General features: G+C 41.8%; 2 protein-coding genes across 6 annotated transcripts in view; one reads left to right on the forward strand and one right to left on the reverse strand.

The window, feature by feature from the left end:
• Window positions 1-4,571, reverse strand: part of LOC138750531 (microtubule-actin cross-linking factor 1-like) — a 48,493-nt gene extending 43,922 nt beyond the window's left edge. For 3 of the 4 annotated variants that reach the window (XR_011349377.1, XM_069912619.1, XM_069912618.1), the window contains exon 1: window positions 4,202-4,571. Coding sequence is in view for 2 of the 4 variants with exons in the window: in XM_069912619.1 (XP_069768720.1) it covers window positions 4,202-4,399 (198 nt within the window). In the remaining 2 variants the exon portion in view is untranslated. Of the gene's footprint in view, window positions 1-331; window positions 389-4,201 lie in introns of those variants that run through there. The other variant, XM_069912620.1, reaches the window with a different exon arrangement.
• Window positions 4,572-13,716: 9,145 nt separating this feature from the next.
• The window catches only part of LOC138750529 (microtubule-actin cross-linking factor 1-like), a 30,160-nt gene continuing 19,555 nt past the window's right edge, over window positions 13,717-24,321 (forward strand). For both annotated transcript variants that reach the window (XM_069912614.1, XM_069912616.1), the window contains exon 1: window positions 13,717-14,083. In XM_069912614.1, the coding sequence (XP_069768715.1) occupies window positions 13,886-14,083 (198 nt within the window). In that variant the 5' untranslated portion in view covers window positions 13,717-13,885. The remainder of the gene's footprint in view (window positions 14,084-24,321) is intronic.

Here is a 24,321-nt window from a genome sequence, read left to right on the forward strand (position 1 = left end):
AGGATGAGCCCCCATAAAATGTTACGGAGTCCAGATGACCCCAAAAACCAGTAGCAATAGATATGCACGACCACACAGGGTTATTTAAACAAAAGTAGTTTAGAATTTTATTTGAACATGAAAACAGAATTGAACTTTAACTTATTACTTAACCTACCTAACCCACTTAATCCGCCCTCAAATACTAAGTGCAGGTGAGTGTAATGTGTATTGAAGATTAGAAAAGTTCTTTGGATCACAGTCCTGGTTGCAGGCAATTCTTGCAACAGTGCTCATACATTAGCATTAACAAAGTTCACCAAGCTTTGGTGTTTAACAGACAAATGGTTACCACTCAGAAGGGCTCTTGCTGGTTTTCAGAGAGAGAGATTCCATTTCCAGAGCATCTGCAACTGATTTCTTCTTAATTTGTCTTTCTGACAGAACTTTCCCCCTTCAGGGTTCTCCGGATGATCCTTTTTCTTTCAGGTCATCTTTCAGACCATCAGTCTTCTCCTTTGACCAGGCAGCCTTCCAAAGTTTGGCAGCTTGTCCCTCTGGAACAGATTTCTCTGACTCCTTCTCTCTCACTCCCTCCCTCTCTGAGAGCAAAGCTGTTCTAACTCTGCCTGCTAACGCCACATGCTCTCCTAGGCAAGCTGTATGTGGATACTTTGTTGCTCCTTTGCAAAAAGCAGGATGCAATAATCCTGCTAAAATTCTGGCTTTTCAAATGTGTGTGTGTGGAAGCTGCTCGAGTAATTCATTCCAAGCTACCTCTAAAACTCTTGTCACACTGCACATTCAGAGATCTGAGAAGAACCCTTGGCCGAGCCAACTTTGCTTGAAAGTAAACAACAATCACTAGCGATCTGTGGTCGTCTCAGCCTTCCTTAAGATAGGTTGCAGACACCACCTTATCAATTAGTGCATTGGATCAGGTAGTGCCGGAAATGCACAGAGAAGCCGCTGTGTGGAGATTTCACAGAAATACAGTTTAGAAGCAGGAAAGGATCAGATGTTATTGAACAACAATGAAAGGAACTATTAGCATGTGGTCTACAAAGTAATCTTCTTTTTGTATACTTTATTTAAAATCAAATTCAAAATCCACAATAAAATACATCATATTAACATACAAAAATTTCCCCCATATATACCCCCCTCCCACCCCCTCTCTTAGCTCCCTCCCATCCTCTACAACCTCAAACTAAAGAAACAAACCATCATAGTCGGGTTTGATGTCACCAATCAACCATGACATATTTAGACCCATACACTTCACAGAGGGACCCGCACATTAACAAAAATGGTAGACGGATGGCGTAAATTGTAAGTTATCTTTTCCAATGGAATACATGATTGCAAGTCCATGTGCCATCTCTGAATACTTAATTCAATTTCATCTTTCCAGGTTATAGCTTTACATTTTCTCGCTACTGCCTATTCCAACTGAACAAATGCAATTTGAAATGTATCCAATTTCATTTCCAAACTCCATTTTACTTCATATGTCCCAATAAAAATACTAACGGCTCTAATGAAAGCTTAAATTTAAACAACCCCTGCAAAAGTTCCATAATTCCATTCAGAAAGGGTTTCACCTGATCACATAACCATACTGAATGTAAAAAAGACCCTATCTATTCTCCACATTGAAAACACATATCCAAAGAGATAAATCTATACCTCTTCAACTTCTCAGGTGTTAAGTAAAGTTGATGAATAAAATTATAATGAACGAATCTTTATATAACGTTTACTGGCTTAGTCACACTGTCCTCACATAATGTCATCCAATCATCCTGAGAAATTAAAACCGACAGATCCTCCTTCCTTTTACTTCTCACTTTATAAATATCCGACTTAGGCATCTTATTTTGTAATAAAGCATACATTTGTGTAATCAATCCCATTTCCCCTCCTTCAATAATTAAACATTCAAATCTCATCCTTCTAGGTAATCTCAAACTGTGTCCAGAATTATCTAGTAACAAAGTTACTAAGCATGGACCTGATCCATTTTTTCATTCTATCACTGATATGAAACAAAATTTCCAGCTTCATAACAATCTTCGGCCAAGATAATACCTTTCTTTTCCCAAATATTCAGGAATACGTGATTTATTTTAATACAAAGCTTATTTTAATACAAAGGGTTTTAGCCGAAATTTTGCCCTCAGCACCAATAGCAACGTTGGTCCGATACCATATTTCCATGAAATGTTTTAACACCGGTAAAGGATAATTTTGGAATAGTTGAGCATTCCATTTATAAATAAACTGTTGCATTCTTTGTTCATGAAGCTGAGCCATTTGGATTTTAGCCCAACGTAAAGATTGTTGTGATCCAACCATTCTATTAATAAACTTGAATTGTGCCGCTTCATAATAATCCTGAAAATGTGGTAATTATAAAACTCCAAGTCAATTTTTGTATAGATACTCTTGCCTATTTACCTTTTCATAATAAAGATCTTCCCAGCACATGGAAATCCTTAAAACCTTTTAGGAATCCCACATGTAATTGATTGACAAAAATACTGAATACGGGGGAAAAAATTCATTTTAAAACACTGTCGTGCTGGACACAACCAAGAAAGACTCAGCCACCACATTGAAAGCCATTAATGATGTTTTTATTCAAATTCAGCCCGCGCCCTCTTAAGGGCAGCCTAAGCTCAGTCACCTCGTGCATTGTGATATCAGAATCGCTGCCCCAGGCGTGCGCTGGGCAGGTGAATTGAGGCAGGGAGAAAACCTTGACAGCGCCATCTTCCCATGGCTGCTCCGCCATGTGGCGTTATACACCATGAGAGACTGTGCCAACACAGCGCCCTATTAAAGTTATCGGTAAATCTTTCCACCTATTTAAGTCTTATTTAATTTAATGTAATAATGGTCTATAATTCAACTCATATAAATGATTATAATTATCATCTACATTTATCCCGAAATACTTAATTTTATCCAACCACTTAAATGTAACAATATCTCTGCAGTTTGCATAATCCATTCTTGTCAAAAGCATCATTTCACTCTTATCCCAATTAACCTTATATCCTGATAATGCACCACACTGTTCCAACCTTCCAACTCAATAAAAACATTTTACCAAGAACAAGCATGTGGTCTTGAAGGTAAAAATCACAGTTAAAACTTAATGACTATTTTCAAATCCACTGCGTCATGTGAACCATGGCAGTGAACAGAACAAAAGTATCTGGAAAAAGCAAGGCAAAACACCTTTCAGGATTGGCCCAAGGCATTGCAACTGAACACATGGCACAGGGTCAATCCCCAGAGACATTCAGATTTCACACCTATACACTCAAGGCTGAGGTTTCTGACTTGAATTTGATGAAAGGCAAACCACAGATTCTTGGTGCATCTTTACGAAGAACACTCTTGTTTTGATTTCAGCCACAAAACCAGGACTCCAGTCTCTCATCTCATCTCATTCCAGGGCAGAAACCAAAGGAAAGGGCACATTCTTCTGGGGGTCCTTGGTTAATATTTACTCTTAAATCACCACGGCAGAAACACAGAACATAGAACACTGCAGCATAGTACAGGCCCTTCAGCCCTTGATGTTGTGCCAACCCATATATTCCTTCCTAAAAAAAGCACTAAACTCTCCCTACCCCAAAACAATAAAGAGTATTTAATTCCTGCCTTTGACAGCCAATTGTTCCCAGAAGAAATATTAAAAATAATTATACTTCAAATGTAACAACAGAAAATGTTGGAAATAGTCAGCAGGTTGGTCACCTCCTGACTTGCTGGGAGTTTCCAGCCTTTTCTGTTCTTATTGAAATATCCAGTAATTCCAGTTTTATCATTTACACTTTAAACCTTGGGGATCCTTTGTCCTGTGAAAGGAAAGAGAATGTTTTTCATTTTAATTTACAAAAATAAGACTATCTGGACCCATTTATTAAGTAGGAATGTATAAATTCCAAGTAGGATTCACTTGTTGAAGACCTTGTTTAAGTTTCAGAATAAATGAAGCACCCAATCTGTAGATGCTTTGGAAAAAGATAAGACAAAGCATAACTGATTTACCAACACTGAATTGGAGATAATTAGCTGCGAAACACCAAACTCTCCTTATAGGATGAGTGTCTGATGTTTACGTGAGTAATGAACCTTGTGCACACAGTACAACTTATGTTCATTTCGACATTGCCTCATAGAAGGTTTCACACGTGACCGAGAGTACCTGCTGCGTGTTTTCTTCCCTGCGGTCGACATTGAAGTCTGACGATTCCTCCGCAGCAACTCGGGAATGAAACCACCTGCCTCTGATCTTCCTGCAGCAGTTGCACGTCATTCTTTTCCGAGGAGTGAGGGATCTCCTACTCTGCTCCTCTTCCCCAGCCACTCGTGCCACTCGTAGACAGCACAAGGCATTGCCCATTCTCCTGCAAGTCACACGCGAGGTGTTTCCAGTGACGTGTGATGTAGTAATTCAAATACGTCACCACCGTGAGCCTCACTTGGCCAAAAAGCCCTGGTATTCGGCAAAGACTGTGCCACGCGCTCGCACCACGTTCAACCCTCACAATGAACACGACTGCAGTCTCAGCAACTGGGTTTGCTGGCTGTGTGATGTCATCAATGGGTTTATTGTTACACAATAATACAGAAAGACAAGTGAAACCATGGCAATCTCCCAATATTTACTCTCTCGCTATGATGTCACAATGAGACCCCAACCCCCCCACATTCTCGGAATGAATGTACTCAAGGGGCAGTTTATATTTGAGGGTCTCCCGCCAACCATTGTTGTCGGGGCAGCCAGGTGGACTCCTCTTGTCATTGCCCCTCCCTCCCAGGTAGTCTGCACCCACCTGGATCGGGTGCCAGGGGGCTATAAGGAGATCGGGGAAGTGATTGATACCCTCCTCTATGAGGGACTGTGATAAGACCCGCCGTGCCCCCCAAAAACACCCCATTCTGGCCTGTCTGTAAGAAAAATGACACGTGGTGAATGTTATTGCAAATTGGACAAATTCACTCCCCTCCTCAACTCACTCTTGCTGTGGTCGTTTCCGATGTGGTTGAACCACTTCATTGGATTCCAGATGATGGAATGTTTATTTGACACCATTACATCTCCCAAAATCATTAAACTGCTCTTGGAGGGGAAAAAAAGTTTGGTATCAGAGATGATTTACTCTGGGAGAACATGGCACCATAAGACTGACCCAACTTATCAAAGGCTTGTTTCATGGAGCTAGGATCGCAGATGTTTAATTCACATTAGTTAGATCAACAGGGGTTAGGAAATGGCCTTGTCTTTGTCACATTATGAAAGCTCCAAATCCCAGAATATTCCCTAACTAAAGTCACTTTTGGCAACAGTGCATTGAAAAGGTTTCTTTTGCCATGTCCAGACGTGTAAAACATCTGACATTTCCAATTTCGGATTTCAGATTTTTTGTCAGAGTTCATACATGACGTCACATCCATCCCTGAAATTATTTTTGCTGTGGGCCATGCAGAATTAACCCTTCTTGGCAATGCCATATAAAGCTGACTCAACACTGAGATGTAAACAAATAAAGAAATTTAAACAAACCGACTGTACGATACAGAGAGAAAAACATCAATAAAGTGTAAAAGTACCCTCCTTACATAAGTCCCTGAACTGAGTTTGTTGTTGAGGAGTCTGATGGTAGCAGCTGTTCCTGAACCTTATGGTGCGGGTCTTGTGGCACCGATATCTCTTTCCTGAGTGTGTGCTGCGTGGTGTGGATTCTTGAACATTGATGCTGCCTTCCGATGGCAGAGTTCCAGATGTTTTCGTTGGTGAGGAGGGTTTTGCCTGTGATGTCTTGGGCTGTGTCCACTTCCTTTCAGAGGGCTTTTCAGTCAAGGGTATTGATGTGCCTATACCCAACTGGGATGGAGCCGATCAGCACACTTTCTACCACACCTCCGTAGAAACTTGCCAGGGTTTCCGATGTCGTACCAAAGCTCCGCAAATCCCTGAGGAAGTACAGGTGTCGACGTCTTTTTTTCACAATGCCATTTGTGTGTTGGGTCCAAGATAATGACTTTCAAGATCTGAAATTTGCTCACCCTCTTCACCACTAATCCCCTGATGATCACTGAACCATACAACTCTGGATTTCCCTTCCTGACATCCACAATCAGCTCCTTGGTTTTGGTGGCATTGAGTGGGAGTTGGTTGTTCATGCACCATTCAGCCAAGTTTTCATTCTCCCTTCTGTATGCTGTCTCATCGCCCCATTATATACAATCCACTACCATGGTAGCATCAGTTGCATTGGCTTTGTTGTACTGAGCCACGCAGTCATAAGTTTATAGAGAGAAAGCAGGGACTAAGAACACAGCCCTCTGGTACTGGTGGAGATTGTAGAGGAGATGTTCTTACTGATCCTCACTGATTGTGGACAGGAGGAGAGGGAAATTCAGCATCCAATTACACAGTGGGGTGTTGAGTCCCAAGGTCTTGGAGTTTGATGATCAATTTTGAGGGAATGATGGTGTTAAATGGCAAACTGTTGTCGATAAAAAGCATCCTGAAGTATGCATCTTTGCTGTCCAGGAGTTCCAGGGCTTTGTGTAGTGCCAGTGAGATGGCATCCACCATAGACCTACTGCTACGATTGCAAATTGGAACCGATCCATTTCACCGCTCAGAGAGGAGCTGATAGGCTTCAGCACCCAGCCTTTCCAAACAGCTCCTCACTTCTGACTGAGGTTCAAGGTTCAAGACTCCTTTTATTTTAGGCAGACGGAGAGTCACCACTTTGTCCAGCTCCCCTTGCAGAAATGAGGCCCCAGCAAGGAATGGTTGACAAGGCCAGTGCTCTAAGCACTGAGCTATTGGAGTAGAAAGGGAATCAAAACAACCTCTGTTCAGAGCCACGGTCTGTGAATTCTCCTCCTATGCTCCCTCAGCCTCTGCGGCTGCACAGTCTCCTGTTTAATTCATTGACAACATCGTGGCCCATCCCTTCGCAAGTGAACATGAACACAGTGTCTTGTCGCTCTTCTGCCCTCACGGAACTTTTTGTAGTCGTTGGCACATTGTGATGTTCCACTGCGAATCGCAGACGCCATGCAGTGCGATTTTATTGGTGAGGTCCCCCCAGTCAGTATGGTTGACATGGAATGACTGGAGATTGCACTTGATTACGTCTTTGTAGTGAAAACGTGGGCGGCCAACATTGCGGGGAGCATCTGGTAGCCCACCGTAGAGGACATCTTTGGGCAATCGGCCATCCTGCATACAGACAATGTGGCTAGCCCACCGCAGGCAGTGAGCGCGAATGATTGAGTAGAGGTCCGTACCTCCAGTCTTCTCCAGGACTTGGACGTTTGTGACTCTGTCGTGCCATGAGTAGCCTAGGATGGATCTGAGGCAGCAGAAATGGAATGCGTTAGGCAGTGTTCATGCTTTATGTATGTGACCCAGGGTTCAAGGCTGTAGAGAAGCGTACTCAGCACGCAGGCCTCGTAGACTCGGATTTTCAACTTGGTGGAGAGGTGGCAGTTTTCCCACACATGGGCATGGAGACAGTGGATGCTTTTCCCAGGCTTGTGTCCAGTTCTGCATCAAGTGAGTTCGTTGTTGTCACAGTGAAGCCTCAGTAGCAGAATTTGTCTATGTTGGCGAGCACTGACCCATTGATCGTAACTGATGGAGTGTCGTGGGTTTGTTGGCTAAAGATGCCCGTCTTGCCCAGGCTCATTTTCCGACCAAATTCAGTGCAGGCAGATGCAATGCATCACACAATACTTGCAGCTCTGGCTGGGAGTGAACCATGAAGGCAGCATCATCTGCATAGAGCAGTTCTCAAATCATAACTCTTCTGATTTATGTCCTGGCCCGGAGCCGTGACAGATTAAAAAGTTTTCTGGAGCTCCTTGTGTGCAGCGCTGTGCCTGAAGCTTCTGGAAAGGCATGGCGCAGAAGAGCAGAGATGAAAATGCCAAACAGAACTGGAGCGAGTACGCAACCCTGTTTTATGCTGCATTGGATTGGGAACTCTTCTGATCTCAAGCCATCGAATTGGGCAGTGGCCTCTATGATGTTGTGAAACTGGACGATGATGGACAGTAGTGTGTCAGGGCAGCCAAGATGTTTTAAGACATGGAATAGATGTGAGTCAAAGGCCTTGGTCAGGTCGATGAAGCACATATAGAGAGGTTTGCGTTGTTTAATGCATCTCTCTTGCAGTTGTTGGAAGTCGAAGGCCAAATCGATAGTTGATGGAGATGGCCGAAAGCCACATTGGCTTTCAGGCAGTATTCTGTTGGCGATGGTTGGCAGACGTGGGGGTGGGGGGGGGGTTGAATGGGATTGCACAACAGAGTATGTTGTCTACAAGGCTGAGCAGTGAGATGCCATGGTAGTTACTGCAGTCTTGGTGGTCACCTTTGTTCTTGGAAAGGGTCACAATATTTGCGTCCCGCAGATCTTTGGGGATGTAACGGTGGAGCCAACATGTTTTGAATAGTATTGTGAGCTCGGAGGTAAGTGCTTCGCCACCAATCTTCAAGATCTCAGAAGAGATACCATTGATTCCAGGTGATTTGTTATTTTTCATGCAATGGACTGCTTTTATGACATCGGTGATGGTAAATTCAGCATCTAGCTCCGCTAGGACAGGTAGTTGCGGCAGTGTGTTGTTGATGATGTCAGGGTCCACAACGATTGGTGTTGTGTAACACAAGCTCCAGATCCAAACCTCCGACATGATCAGGAAGCCTTCAGCATCCGAGACCCTTCAGAAGCCCTTTTTGCCCTCAGCACCCTCTCGTATCCCATTTCCTACGGGGATTCCCATGAGCCAGTCTCCAGCAGCCCGCAGCCTGAGCGGTTCCCATGAACATAACTCATGTGCAGCCTGTGTGGCTCCTTTAGCCGCTGAACCCATTTCTGATCCACTGTTATGGTCACTGGCCGGTGGAATCATATCCCAAGCTTCACCTTCTTAACAGGGATGTTCTCTCCATTTCTGGTGCCCTGCTCCCCAGAGTATGCTGAGGGGGTGTAGGGCTTCCCATCGGTTGCAGGGTGGGAATATGATGATTGGGTGTAGGGCTTCCCGTCAGTTGCAGGGTGGGAGTATGCTCAGAGGGTGTAGGGCTTCCCATTGGTTGCAGGGTGGGAGTATGCTGAGGGGGTGTAGGGCTTCCCGTCAGTTGCAGGGTGGGAGTATGCTGAGGGGGTGTAGGGCTTCCCATCGGTTGCAGGGTGGGAGTATGCTGAAGGAGTGTAGGGCTTCCCGTCAGTTGCAGGGTGGGAGTATGCTGAGGGGGTGTTCCCATCGGTTGCAGGGTGGGAGCATGATGAGGGGGTGTGTAATGGAAGATTTAAACCATGTTTCTTACTTTTGCAGCCTTTGCTCCTGCAAGGCTGAGAACCTGCTTGTTGCATATGAATTAGTAGACATTATCTAAATTTACACTATGGGGCCCAGGGATGCATATGAATCAGTAGACATTATCCAACTTCCCTCATGAGGCCCAGAGATGCAGTTGTCTTTTGTTGGTCGCAGACTGTCAGGAGACCTTGAAGATAATTAAATCATTTATTCAAAGAGATAAGATCTGAAGTAAACAACTTTTGGGGTAATATAAGCCATGGTCCCACTGCTGAAGTTTGAGACTCTCCAAGAGGTGGCAACATCTCTCAGCAAGAAGAAGAACTTCAAGAATCCAGCTAACGTCCCGGTCAAGGGAGGTGGAGAAGCTGCTACCAGCGCCCCGACAACCTTCTACAAATGTGCAGTCGTTGCCTTGCTTCAGCAGTTGGGACCAGTCCAGGTGTTGATGTATAATTGGGAAGGGCTTGCATATTGTAGTGTGAATTCAGATTTAAATTTAGTAATAAAGCCTTGTATAAACTGAACTGCTCTCAGTGTGTGTGTGTCTATTTTCTTTCGGTAGCTCAAACACTGTGACCAATCTAAAACGAACAAAATGAGAGGTATAAGTTTACCCAAGACAGGGTGTAGGGCTTTCCGTCGGTTGCAGGGCGGAAGTATGCTGAGGGGGTGTAGGGCTTCCCGTCGGTTGCAGGGTGGGAGTATGCTGAGGGGATGTAGGGCTTCATGTCAGTTGCAGGGTGGGAGTATGCCGAGGGGGTGTAGGGCTTCCCGTCAGTTGCAGGGTGGATGTATGCTGAGGGGGTGTAGGGCTTCCCATCGGTTGCAGGGTGGGAGTATGCTGAGGGGATGTAGGGCTTCCTGTCGGTTGCAAGGTGGGAGTATGCTGAGGGGGTGTAGGGATTCCTGTCGGTTGCAGGGTGGGAGGGGGTGTATGGTTTTCTGTACGAGTACTGGTTGTTGGGAGTGTATTGTTTGGCGGGGCCCTTTGGGGTGATGTGATGGTTGGCTGTCCTAGTGTCTGTTGCCTTCATGCTGATCCATAGGGGACTGTGAGTCTCCCACATTGTCCACGATTGCAACCGGTGCAAAGTCCCTGGTGGCCACCGAGTCTTCCCGTCCGTCCCTGAATGTGACAAATGCATAGTGGGGATTCGCCTGGCTCAACTCCACTGGGTCCACCCGTGGGTCCATTTTGTGGGTCTGGGCAGTGCTTCCAGAGGAGTGCTGGTCCCAGTGTCATCAACCATCTAGGCAGCACTGTGCCTGTCGCGGCTTTCCTCGTAAAGGAAAACATATGGTCATGTGGTGTTGTGTTAGTGGTGGTACACAATAACGAGCGTATAGAATGTAAAGCCTCTGGTAACACATCTTGCCATCTTGTCACGAGTAGGTCTTTTGCCTTTCAGATCAACAGGATGGTTTTCCAGAGAGAGGCATTTTCCCTTTCTACTTGCCCATTTCCCCTGGAACTGTAGCTTGCGGTGCAGTTGGTGGCAAAACCTCTGTCCTGTAGGTACTGGGTCGACTTCGGAATTCATAAAGCGGAACCCCTCTTTGTGTACATAGCTGGAGTACTCACACATGCTGAAAATGGATTGCAGGCACTTTACTACTGTGGCTGCCGATACGTGGGGACATGGGATTCCAAAAGATCAGTGGGAGTATTCGTCTATGGCATTAAGGAAATAGACATTCCTGTCGTAGGAAGGGTGCGGGCCTTTAAAGACAAGGCTGAGGTGCTCAAAAGATCTAGTAGCTTTCATAAGTGTAGCTTTATCCGGCCAGTACAATTGTAGTTTGCATTCCGCACAGATGGGACAGCCCTTGTTTACTGTCCTTACTTCCTCTCCCGAGAATGGGAGATTTTGGGTCCTTTTGAAGTGAAACAGTCTAGTGACTCCCGGGTGGCCCAGCTCATTGTGCAAGCTCTGCAGTTGGGACATGTGGTTGAGGGCCTCACAGTTGTCCCTGGACAGTGTATCTGAGGGCTCATTGAGCCTCCCTGGATGGTAAAGAATGTCGTAATTATATGTAGTCAATTCTATCCTCCAGCACAAGATTTTATTGTTTTTTTATCTTCTCCTGTTCTGGTTGGCGAACGTAAAAGCCATAGATCATTGGTCCTGACAAGGTTTCCATGCCAGATAATCTCTCCAGTGCCTTACTGCTTCCACAATGGCTTGAGCCTCCTTTTCCACTGCTGAGTCTCTCACCTCTGACCACTGTAGGGTCCATGAGAAAAAGGCTACCGGTCGCCCCTCCTGGTTCAGTGTAGGAGCTAGCGCTACATCTGATACATCGGTCTCCTCTTGGAATGGGATCGTCTCATCTATGGATGGCAGGATTGCTTTTGCAGTCAGGTCCTTAATATCTGTGAAGGCTTTGACAGCTGCTGGGCAGGTTGGGAACCGGAGGCTTTTATCAGTGGGCAAGCCCTGTCCTCATAGTTGGGGACCCACTGTGCATAATATGCAAAATGTCCCAAATATCTCTTTAAGGTTTTCTGTTAGTGTGGGACTGGGAGGTCTGGGAGCAGGTGCATGCGGACAGGGTCTGGGCTGATTTTCCCCGTTCTGTACCACATATCCCAGGATGGCCAGTTACCTAGTGCTAAAGACACACTTGTCCCTATTATACATTAGATTGAGTTCCTCTGCTGCCTGAAAACAAATGGAAGGTTAATGTCATGGTCAGATTGTGAGTGGACACCTACCAACTGATCCCTTCGCCATGCGGACACTCGGTCCTGGGCAAGCGTGTGCACCCTGTGGGACATTGGGGTTGGCTAGGGGTGTCTCAGAGTTAGCAACCCATCCAGGAGATCCTGGTAGTAGATCATGATCAGGAGGGCGACTTGTCGTACGCCTTCTGCCCGTGCTTGTCGCGATCCTTAATTGTAAGTCAGAAACCCAGGTGGTTGCACGGCCAATCCCGGTTCCGTTGAATTAACTAACAGGCGGAGCTGTATATATATATATGTATATATATATAAAATATATATATATTAGTCTATTAAATTGTGACTAACATCAACCACATTAGACAGAGTCCAAGTTAAATGCTAGTTTTAATAGACAAGTATATAAAGCAAGTTCTTGCCTCTGTGCAAGCCCAGGTCAGAATGGAGGAGCCTAGGATTGGTCGGCTTTATATATGAGGTTGTCAGGTGGTGGTGCTGGTGACCTAGAGGAGTAATAGCATATCACCACAGTATATTCTCCACTTATATAAATGCAGAACATTTATAAAGAAGGGCAAGACAGGTCAGGTGCCTATTCTTTGAAGGTGAAAAGAATGATGTCATTAGAACATAAAACACTACAGCACAGTAGAGGCCCTTATGCCCTTAATGTTGTGCAGACCCATATATTCGTTCCAAACTAAAATACTAAAGTCTTCCTGCCTTGTGACCCTCTATTATTCGCTAATCTAGGTGCCAGTCTAAGGGTCTCTTAAATGCCCATAGAGGGGAGGCAGCACCCACTTTGGGAATCACTATGCGATGTTAACTTTTGGTTTACGGTATCTTGACCTTTTCTCCAGCACGGTGAAGGATGTGAATGTGTCGTAACGGCTCTTTGTCACAGAATTTACTATCTTCCATTCATCTTCACGTCCAACCCAAAACTGTACTCTCCGAATGTGATCTTCCCAGCAAGAAGCCAGTGCAATCCTCTGGTGTTCCATAAATGGAAGAGAGGTATTTCAGCCCCTGAATGCTGCTGTCCTGGTCAACCTGCCCGAAGGGCAGTGCCCACAGAACACCTGTGTAGGATTCCACTATTGTCCTGGGAGTTGGGGCTTAATGGGTTAGAGAAGAACACATTGTCGATGTTGACCACGGCATACCAGGGTTTGTCGCCCCTGCCCGTGATATCCTCCACCAATTTAACCACATCGAAAACGACCGGAGCAAGAGTGAGTAGGGGGGGGGGTGGGGGTGGGGGGGTGGGGAGTGAATTTGTCCAATTTACAGTATCATACACCACGTGCCATTTTTATTACAGACAGGCCAGATTGGGCTGTCTTATCACACCCCCTCATAGAGGAGGGTATCAATCACTTCCCCGATCTCCTTATAGCCCCCTGGCACCCGATCCAGGTGGGTGCAGACTACCTGGGAGGGAGGGGCAATGACAAGAGGAGTCCACCTGGCTGCCCCGACAACAATGGTTGGCGGGAGACCCTCAAATATAAACTGCCCCTTGAGTACATTCATTCCGAGAATGTGGGGGGGTTGGGGTCTCATTGTGACATCATAGCGAGAGAGTAAATATTGGGAGATTGCCATGGTTTCACTTGTCTTTCTGTATTATTGTGTAACAATAAACCCATTGATGACATCACACAGCCAGCAAACCCAGTTGCTGAGACTGCAGTCGTGTTCATTGTGAGGGTTGAACGTGGTGCGAGCGCGTGGCACAGTCTTTGCCGAATACCAGGGCTTTTTGGCCAAGTGAGGCTCACGGTGGTGACGTATTTGAATTACTACATCACACGTCACTGGAAACACCTCGCGTGTGACTTGCAGGAAAATGGGCAATGCCTTGTGCTGTCTACGAGTGGCACGAGTGGCTGGGGAAGAGGAGCAGAGTAGGAGATCCCTCACTCCTCGGAAAAGAATGACGTGCAACTGCTGCAAGAAGATCAGAGGCAGGTGGTTTCATTCCCGAGTTGCTGCGGAGGAATCGTCAGACTTCAATGTCGACCGCAGGGAAGAAAACACGCAGCAGGTACTCTCGGTCACGTGTGAACCCTTCTATGAGGCAATGTCGAAATGAACATAAGTTGTACTGTGTGCACAAGGTTCATTACTCACGTAAACATCAGACACTCATCCTATAAGGAGAGTTTGGTGTTTCGCAGCTAATTACCTCCAATTCAGTGTTGGTAAATCAGTTATGCTTTGTCTTATCTTTTTCCAAAGCATCTACAGATTGGGTGCTTCATTTATTCTGAAACTTAAACAAGGTCATCAACAAGTGAATCCTACTTGGAATTTATACATTCCTACTTAATAAATGGGTCCAGATAGTCTTATTTTTGTAAATTAAAATGAAAAACATTCTCTTTCCTTTCACAGCACAAAGGATCCCCAAGGTTTAAAGTGTAAATGATAAAACTGGAATTACTGGATATTTCAATAAGAACAGAAAAGGCTGGAAACTCCCAGCAAGTCAGGAGGTGACCAACCTGCTGACTATTTCCAACATTTTCTGTTGTTACATTTGAAGTATAATTATTTTTAATATTTCTTCTGGGAACAATTGGCTGTCAAAGGCAGGAATTAAATTCTCTTTATTGTTTTGGAGTAGGGAGAGTTTAGTGCTTTTTTTAGGAAGGAATATATGGGTTGGCACAACATCAAGGGCTGAAGGGCCTGTACTATGCTGCAGTGTTCTATGTTCTGTGTTTCTGCCATGGTGATTTAAGAGTAAATATTAACCAAGGACCCCCAGAAGAATGTGCCCTTTCCTTTGGTTTCTGCCCTGGAAGAAAGACTGATGAAAGACTGGAGTCCTGGTTTTCTAGCTGAAATCAAAACAAGAGTGTTCTTCGTAAAGATGCACCAAGAATCTGTGGTTTGCCTTTCATCAAATTCAAGTCAGAAACCTCAGCCTTGAGTGTATAGGTGTAAAATCTGAATGTCTCTGGGGATTGACCCTGTGCCATGTGTTCAGTTGCAATGCCTTCAGCAACCCTTGAACCAATGTTCATTGGGCCAATCCTGAAAGGTGTTTTGCCTTGCTTTTTCCAGATACTTTTGTTCTGTTCACTGCCATGGTTCACATGATGAAGATAATGCTTTGCAGTGGATTTGAAAATAGTCATAAAGTTTTAACTGTGACTTTTACCTTCACGACCACATGCTTGTTCTTGGTAAAATGTTTTTATTGAGTTTAACATATAAGCATACATACAGAAATCTGAAAACCACGTGACAATTCATTCCATTACGAGTAAGGACACGCGAAGAAAACAAAGTTAATGAAACTACATTCAGGATGACTTGTTAACCTCCAAAACAATTACACTCCAACTCCAATCATCCAAAATCAGATTCGCTGAAATCCTCATTTATCCAAAAGTTTACAAAAATTCAAATAAATGAAGATATCCAAAACAAATCAGGAATCTGCATTTATCTGAAATATTTTTCAGAGACAAACTAACCTCTCAGGTTGAAAAAAAAATTATTGCACGTGAAATTAGAACATCGATTGTTCTCGTTTCAGGTAACTCCCTCCCCTCTCTTTTTCTATTCCTTCTTTACCTTCCCCTATTGACTTTTCTCTCCAACTCTCCCATCAAACTGCACACCACTCACTCCCAGCAAGTGGTTGGAAGAATCCCTTGTCCTGCCGTCATCCAGGAGAGCGGCCTCTCGGCAGCAGCCGGTTGGTCACAGCCCTTTCAGATAATCGGAGTTGTAATGTAATAAGAAATAATCTATATGGTGAACCCATTTATTGAAATAAATTGTACAAAACAAAAGAATAAAAAGAAAAAGAAAACAACTCGAAAAATTAAATCTAAAAAATACATCTAATCTAATGCCTCTCTCTAATCAAGGTTACCTTGCAGACAGAGTAAAATGGGGATTTTTGTTTAAGGTATTGGAAAAATTTAAATTTGGGCCACTCTTTATTGGTTGGGTGAAGGCCTTATATAAAAATCCATTGGCTAGAGTGGTGACAAATGGACAAGTATCTTCTTCCTTTATATTATCTAGATCAACTTGACAGGGTGTCCTTTGTCACCGGCTTTATTTGCTTTGGTTATTGAACCGTTAGCGCGAATGATTAGACAAGATGGTGATATTAAAGATATTAAGGCAAATGAGGAAGAGTATAAAATGAATTTATTTGCCGATGATGCTTTGATATATTTAACAAATCCTACGCAGTCGTTAGGAAGGTTACATGCAAGGTTGGAACAGTGTGGTGCATTATCAGGATATAAGGTTAATTGGGATAAGAGTGAAATGATGCCTTTGACAAGAATGGATTATGCAAACTGCAGATATTGTTACATTTAAGCGGTTGGATAAAATTAAGTATTTTGGGATAAATGTAGATGATAATTATAATCATTTATATGAGTTGAATTATAGACTATTATAGCATAAAATTAAATTAGATTTAAATAGGAGGAAAGATTTACTGATAACTTTAATAGGGCGATGTGGCGGCGCAGTCTCCCATGGTGTATAACGCCACATGGTGGAGCAGCCATGGGAAGATGGCGCTGTCAAGGTTTTCTCCCTGCCTCAAGTCACCTGCCCAGCGCACGCCTGGGGCAGCGATTCTGATATCACAATGCACGAGGTGACTGAGCTTAGGCTGCCCTTAAGCGGGCGCGGGCTGAATTTGAATAAAAACGTCATTAATGGCTTTCAATGTGGTGGCTGAGTCTTTCTTGGTTGTGTCCATCACGACAGTGTTTTAAAATGAATGTTTTCCCCCGTATTCAGTATTTTTGTCAATCAATTACATGTGGGATTCCTAAAAGGTTTTAAGGATTTCCATGTGCTGGGAAGATCTTTATTATGAACAGGTAAATTGGCAAGAGTATCTATACAAAAATTGACTTGGAGTTTTATAATTACCACATTTTCAGGATTATTATGAAGCGGCACAATTCAAGTTTATTAATAGAATGGTTGGATCACAACAATCTTTACGTTGGGCTAAAATCCAAATGGCTCAGCTTCATGAACAAAGAATGCAACAGTTTATTTATAAATGGAATGCTCAACTTTTCCAAAATTATCCTTTACCGGTGTTAAAACATTTCATGGAAATATGGTATCGGACCAACGTTGCTATTGGTGCTGAGGGCAAAATTTCGGCTAAAACCCTTTGTATTAAAATAAGCTTTGTATAAAAATAAATCACGTATTCCTGAATATTTGGGAAAAGAAAGGTATTATCTTGGCCGAAGATTGTTATGAAGCTGGAAATTTTGTTTCATATCAGTGATAGAATGAAAAAATGGATCAGGTCCATGCTTAGTAACTTTGTTACTAGATAATTTTGGACACAGTTTGAGATTACCTCGAAGGAAGAGATTTGAATGTTCAATTATTGAAGGAGGGGAAAGGGGATTGATTACACAAATGTATGCTTTATTACAAAATAAGATGCCTAAGTCGGATATTTATAAAGTGAGAAGTAAAAGGAAGAAGGATCTGTCGGTTTTAATTTCTCAGGATGATTGGATGACATTATGTGAGGACAGTGTGACTAAGCCAGTAAACGTAAGATAAAGATTCGTTCATTATAATTTTATTCATCAACTTTACTTAACACCTGAGAAGTTGAAGAGGTATAGATTTATCTCTTTGGATATGTGTTTTCAATGTGGGGAATAGATAGGGTCTTTTTTACATTCAGTATGGTTAGGTGATCAGGTGAAACCCTTTCTGAATGGAATTATGGAATTTTTATTGGGACATATGAAGTAAATTGGAGTTTGGAAATGAAATTGGATACATTTCAAATTGCATTTATTCAGTTGGAATAGGCAGTAGCGAGAAAATGTAAAGCTATAACCTGGAAAGATTAAATTGAATTAAGTATTCAGAGATGGCACATGGACTTGCAATCATGTATTCCATTGGAAAAGATAACTTACAATTTACGCTATGCGTCTACCATTTTTGTTAATGTGCGGGTCCCTCTGTGAAATGTATGGGTCTAAATATGTCATGGTTGATTGGTGACATCAAACCCGACTATGATGGTTTGTTTCTTTAGTTTGAGGTTGTAGAGGATGGGAGGGAGCTAAGAGAGGGGGTGGGAGGGGGGTATATATGGGGGAAATTTTTGTATGTTAATATGATGTATTTTATTGTGGATTTTGAATTTGATTTTAAATAAAGTATACAAAAAGGTTACTTTGTAGACCACATGCTAATAGTTCCTTTCATTGTTGTTCAATAACATCTGATCCTTTCCTGCTTCTAAACTGTATTTCTGTGAAATCTCCACACAGCGGCTTCTCTGTGTATTTCCGGCACTACCTGATCCAATGCACTAATTGATAAAGTGGTGTCTGCAACCTATCTTAAAGAAGGCTGAGACGACCACAGATCGCTAGTGATTGTTGTTTACTTTCAAGCAAAGTTGGCTCGGCCAAGGGTTCTTCTCAGATCTCTGAATGTGCAGTGTGACAAGAGTTTTAGAGGTAGCTTGGAATGAATTACTCGAGCAGCTTCCACACACACACATTTGAAAAGCCAGAATTTTAGCAGGATTATTGCATCCTGCTTTTTGCAAAGGAGCAACAAAGTATCCACATACAGCTTGCCTAGGAGAGCATGTGGCGTTAGCAGGCAGAGTTAGAATAGCTTTGCTCTCAGAGAGGGAGGGAGTGAGAGAGAAGGAGTCAGAGAAATCTGTTCCAGAGGGACAAGCTGCCAAACTTTGGAAGGCTGCCTGGTCAAAGGAGAAGACTGTAGGTCTGAAAGATGACCTGAAAGAAAAAGGATCATCCGGAGAACCCTGAAGGGGGCAAGTTCTGTCAGAAAGACAGAATTAAGAAGAAATCAGTTGCAGATGCTCTGGAAATGGAATCTCTCTCTCTGAAAACCAGCAAGAGCCCTTCTGAGTGGTAACCATATGTCTGTTAAACACCAAAGCTTGGTGAACTTTGTTAATGCTAATGTATGAGCACTGTTGCAAGAATTGCCTGCAACCAGTGAGATTGGACTGTGATCCAAAGAACTTTTCTAATCTTCAATACACATTACACTCACCTGCACTTAGTATTTGAGGGCGGATTAAGTGGGTTAGGTAGGTTAAGTAATAAGTTAAAGTTCAATTCTGTTTTCATGTTCAAATAAAATTCTAAACTACTTTTGTTTAAATAACCCTGTGTTGTCGTGCATATCTATTGCTACTGGTTTTTGGGGTCATCTGGACTCCGTAACATTTTATGGGGGCTCATCCTTTAGGATTTGAACATTGCAGTTTCATGATTTATTAGTTGATTGGGATGTTTTTGCAGGCTATTTTTACAAGCTTACAGAAAGCTTGTGTCTGGAAAAACTGCAGCAATGGATGTTGATACATTTTTGTTACAACCATCACCTGCAGAACTGCAGAAGGTGAGAAAATAGGAAGTGATGGCTATTTCTGAGGCATTGAAAATTGTTGAAGTTAAACATTGGATGAGAAAAGTACAAACGTAGAGGATTATAATAGTGAAATATTACATGTGAAGGAAAATTTGTTGAGGAAGACTCACAAAAGGACATTCCAGAATAATAGGCATTTTCAGAGAGCTCATGTGGACCAGATTAATAAACCTGTTCATAAGGTTAGGATGGAGCAGGATAGTAGGGCTGAAATAAAGTCTGGAGAAAATGTTCAGTAAAAAGATGAAGGAAAGGTAGGAAAGGACAGAACTTCTGTATTTATATGCCATTTGTGTAAGAAAGCTGGTCGTGTGACTGTCTAGTCTTGAAACAGAAAAGGTAAAAACAGGTTTAACCAGATCCATGTATACAGAAACAGTGGAATTTAAGGAGAGCAGAGGTGCATAACCTGATCAGTAGGTCATGGATGTTTTCAAGCCTTTTGTGTCAGAGGGCTTTGTCTCAATAAAGGAGGGAGAACCACAGGTTCCAGTTAACATTCTTAGAGATACTGAGGCTGCTCAGTCATTGTTGTTAGAAACCGTTTTAACTGTGGATCAAAGGACAGACACAGAGGAGACAACTTTGATTAAAGGTGTTGGAGATGAGGTAGGGTCAATATTGCTTCACAAGGTTGTGCTAAATTCAGAATTAGTCAAAGGAACTGTTGTAGTAGGAGTTACCCATGCAAGGTGTCTCGTTTTTGCTGGGGAATGATTTGTCAGAGAATAAAGTTGGGTCAGTTTTAAGATTGACAAATTGGCCTAGTAAGGATGTGGTTAGAGAGGATGGTGAGATATATCCTGCATGTGCGGTAACTAGGTCTGTGACTAAGAAAATGATGACAGCTGAAGATGATCCAGTTGGGGGAGTCACGTGATGGAGTAGTGGCCGGTCAGGGAATTCCAGCCCTCTCCGGAAAAGTTTAAAAAAAACGCACAAAATACAAAGGTACAAGATTAAAATTTAAAACAAAGTAAAAATAAAGGTGAGAAGAAAATGGCAGCGAAGAGAGAAAAGTCGAAAACAACGGGAAGAAGAGAAGAAGAAAGAACGTCGGAAGAAGAAGGTGAAGGCCTTACCTGTCCGAGGAGGCCCGCCGCGGAGAGAGAAGCCCGCTCCCTCAGGTCAGTGGAAGTCCCGGGCTTGGGACTACAAAAATGGCTCGCAGAGCCGAGTAAAGGTGCGCAACCGCGCAAGAAAAAAAACACACTGACGGGAGGGGGAAACAGCTGCGGAGTCGATCTCCACAGCTGAGAGAGACACCTGCAGCACAGCAGCTGGTGCAGAACAGAGACAATAACGACAACAAGAAAGAAGATGGTAAAAAGAAAAGAAGGAAACAACAGATGGTCAATCCAGAAGAAGAAGAACAGAAACAAGTGGAAGAAGAAGAGAAAGGCAAGACAATGGATGTATCTTTTTTCAAAGAATATATGGAATCAGTGAAAGAATGGCAATTACAAGAATTTAATGAGATAAAAAGAAGAATTAAGAATGCAGAAGAAAAAATGAATAAAATAGAAATGGTCATATCAGAGATAGGAAAAAGAGTGGAGAATGTGGAAGAACGAGAAATAATCGTAGAAATGGAAGTAGAGGACAAAAGAGAAATTAGAAGAATCTAATAAAAAAGTTAAAGAGGCACATGAGCTGTAAGCTCAGAAGACAGATATAATGGAAAACTACATTAGAAGAAATAATATAAAGATAGTGGGCCTTAAGGAAGATGAAGAAGGCAAGAATATGAGAGAATTTATAAAAGATTGGATCCCCAGGGTCCTAGGAAGACCAGAATTACAGGAAGAAATGGAAATAGAGAGGGCACATAGAACATTAGCCCCGAAACCACAACCGCAGCAAAAACCAAGATCCATTTTAGTAAAATTTTTAAGATATACAAGAGAAAATATATTGGAGAAAGCAATGAAGAAAATAAGAGAAGACAAAAAGCCACTGGAATACAAAGGTCAAAAATTTTTTTTCTATCCAGACATAAGTTTTGATCTCCTGAAGAAGAGGAAGGAGTTCAATACAGCAAAAACGATCTTATGGAAAAAAGGATATAAATTTATGTTAAAGTACCCAGCGGTACTTAAAATAGTTATTCCAGGGCAACAAAACAGACTATTCTCGGATCCAGAGGAAGCACGAAAATTTGCAGAACAACTACAAAACAAGCAGAGAGATGAAGACATGTAATGAGAGTAAAAATGACCACGAACTATATGTATGTGTGTATATGGGTATATGTATGTATATATTATATATATATATAATATATATATATTTTATATATATATATATTAATATATATTTTATATATATATATATATATATATGTAGATGTGTATGTATGCGTGTGTATACATGAATGTATACGTATTTAGAGGAAAATATATAGAGTATAGATAAGAATTAATAAGGGAATGAAAGGGAATAGAGGGAATAAGGAGGGAATTAAAAGAGTGACCTTTGTTACATATGAAAATTGAAATCTTTTCCGGGGGGGCTGGTTGGGGATGAGTTACGGTCACTGCAAAATCAGTTGACATTTGCGAGTGAATTCGCAAATCCAAATGGAGAGGGGAGATGTGTTTGCCCAACAAGAGATAAAGGGCAACTCAGGAGGGGGAGGGGAGAATGGGGTTAAAGAAGTTTTAAATAGGAGAATAAGGAAAATGTTTGATGTTTTAGAAATGTTGTCTTATAAAGTGTTCAAAACAAGAAAACAGAAATGGATAAGAAGGAAAGGTGATGATGGAGAAACGGAAAGGGAAGATAAACAAAGTTTGAAATGGCTACGTTGAACTATATGACTTTAAATATTAACGGAATACATAACCAAATCAAAAGGAAGAAACTGCTAAATTTACTGAAAAAAGAAAAAATTGATATAACATTTGTGCAAGAAACACATTTAACTGAATTGGAGCACAAGAAATTAAAGAGAGATTGGGTAGGACATGTAACAGCAGCGTCGTATAATTCAAAAGCAAGAGGAGTAGCTATATTAATCAGTAAAAATGTACCAATTAAAATAGAAGAGGAAATAATAGATCCAGCAGGGAGATATGTAATGATAAAATGTCAGATATATTTGGAGTTTTGGTATCTACTCAATGTATATTCACCTAACGAAGAAGATCAAAAGTTTATGCAAGATATTTTTTTGAAGATAGCAGATACGCAAGGGAACATATTAATAGGAGGGAATTTCAACCTTAATTTGGATTCAAATATGGATAAAACTGGGAAAAAAATTAACAGAAAGAACAAAGTAACCAAATTTATAATTAAATCGATGCAAGAAATGCAACTTTTGGATATATGGAGGAAACAACACCCAAAGGAAAAGGAATATTCATATTATTCGGGTAGACATAAAACATACTGAAGAATAGACCTATTTCTGTTATCAGCTCGTATGCAAGATAGAGTAAGAAAAACAGAATATAAAGCTAGAATATTATCGGACCATTCACCCTTGATATTGACAACAGAGTTAGAGGACATCCCTCCAAGAATGTATAGATGGAAATTAAACTCCATGCTACTTAAAAAGCAGGATTTTAGAGAATTCATTGAAAGACAAATTAAAATGTACTTTGAAATAAATACGGAATCAGTGAAAGATAAGTTTATACTATGGGATGCAATGAAAGCGTTCATTAGAGGGCAAATAATAAGTTATGTAACCAAGATGAAGAAGGACTATAATCAGGAAACAGAGCAGTTGGAAAGGGAAATAGTAAATATAGAAAAAGAATTAGCAATGAAGGAAGATACAACTAAAAGAAGAGAATTGGCAGATCAAAAAATAAAATATGAAACACTACAAACATATAAGGTGGAGAAGAATATAATGAAGACAAAAGAGAAATATTATGAACTAAGGGAAAAAACGCACAAAATTCTAGCATAGCAGTTTAAGACAGAACAAGCTAAGAAAATGGTATTGGCATCAAGGAAAAAAGACAAACAAATCACATATAATCCAACGGAGATCAATGAAAACTTTAGAGAATTCTATGAACAATTATACCAAACTAAAAACGAAGGGAAAGAAGGCAAAATAGATGAATTTTTAACTAAAATTGAACTACCAAAATCACAAATAGAGGAATAAAATAAATTAACAGAACCATTTGAAATAGTAGAAATACAAGAGATAATAAAAAAAAACTACCAAATAATAAAACACCAGGAGAGGATGAATTCCCAATAGAATTCTATAAAACATTTAAAGATTTATTAATTCCTCCCCTCCTGGAAGTAATCAACCAGATTGACAAAACACAAAGCTTACCAGATTCATGTAAAACAGCAATAATTACAGTAATACCAAAGCAAGGGAAAGATCCACTCGCACCAGCATCATATAGACCAATATCATTACTTAACACAGATTATAAGATAATAGCTAAACTATTAGCAAACAGATTAGCAGATTATGTACCTAAAATGGTAAATCTAGACCAAACTGGATTTATTAAAAAAAGACGCACAACAGACAATATTTGTAAATTTATTAACTTAATTCATGCAGTAGAAGGGAGTAAAGCGCCAACAGTAGCAGTTGCTTTAGACGCAGAGAAGGCCTTTGAAATGAAAGGGGAGGGATTAGACGAAGGGGCCCGAGAAATGAAGGCAGTGTTAGGGAGACATGAGCAGGGAAATGATGAAGCGGAATTCTGTCGATGCCCGTGTGTGTGTATAGGAGGCTGGTCTTTAGTATTTTCCATCCTTTTCGTATTGATCCAAGACTGGGCAAGACCACGTGTTGCCCATGTGCATATTCCGATGAAATGGTGTGGAATGGCCACTGTT

This window comes from Narcine bancroftii, unplaced genomic scaffold (assembly GCF_036971445.1).
Source record: "Narcine bancroftii isolate sNarBan1 unplaced genomic scaffold, sNarBan1.hap1 Scaffold_164, whole genome shotgun sequence".
Lineage (NCBI taxonomy): Eukaryota > Metazoa > Chordata > Chondrichthyes > Torpediniformes > Narcinidae > Narcine > Narcine bancroftii.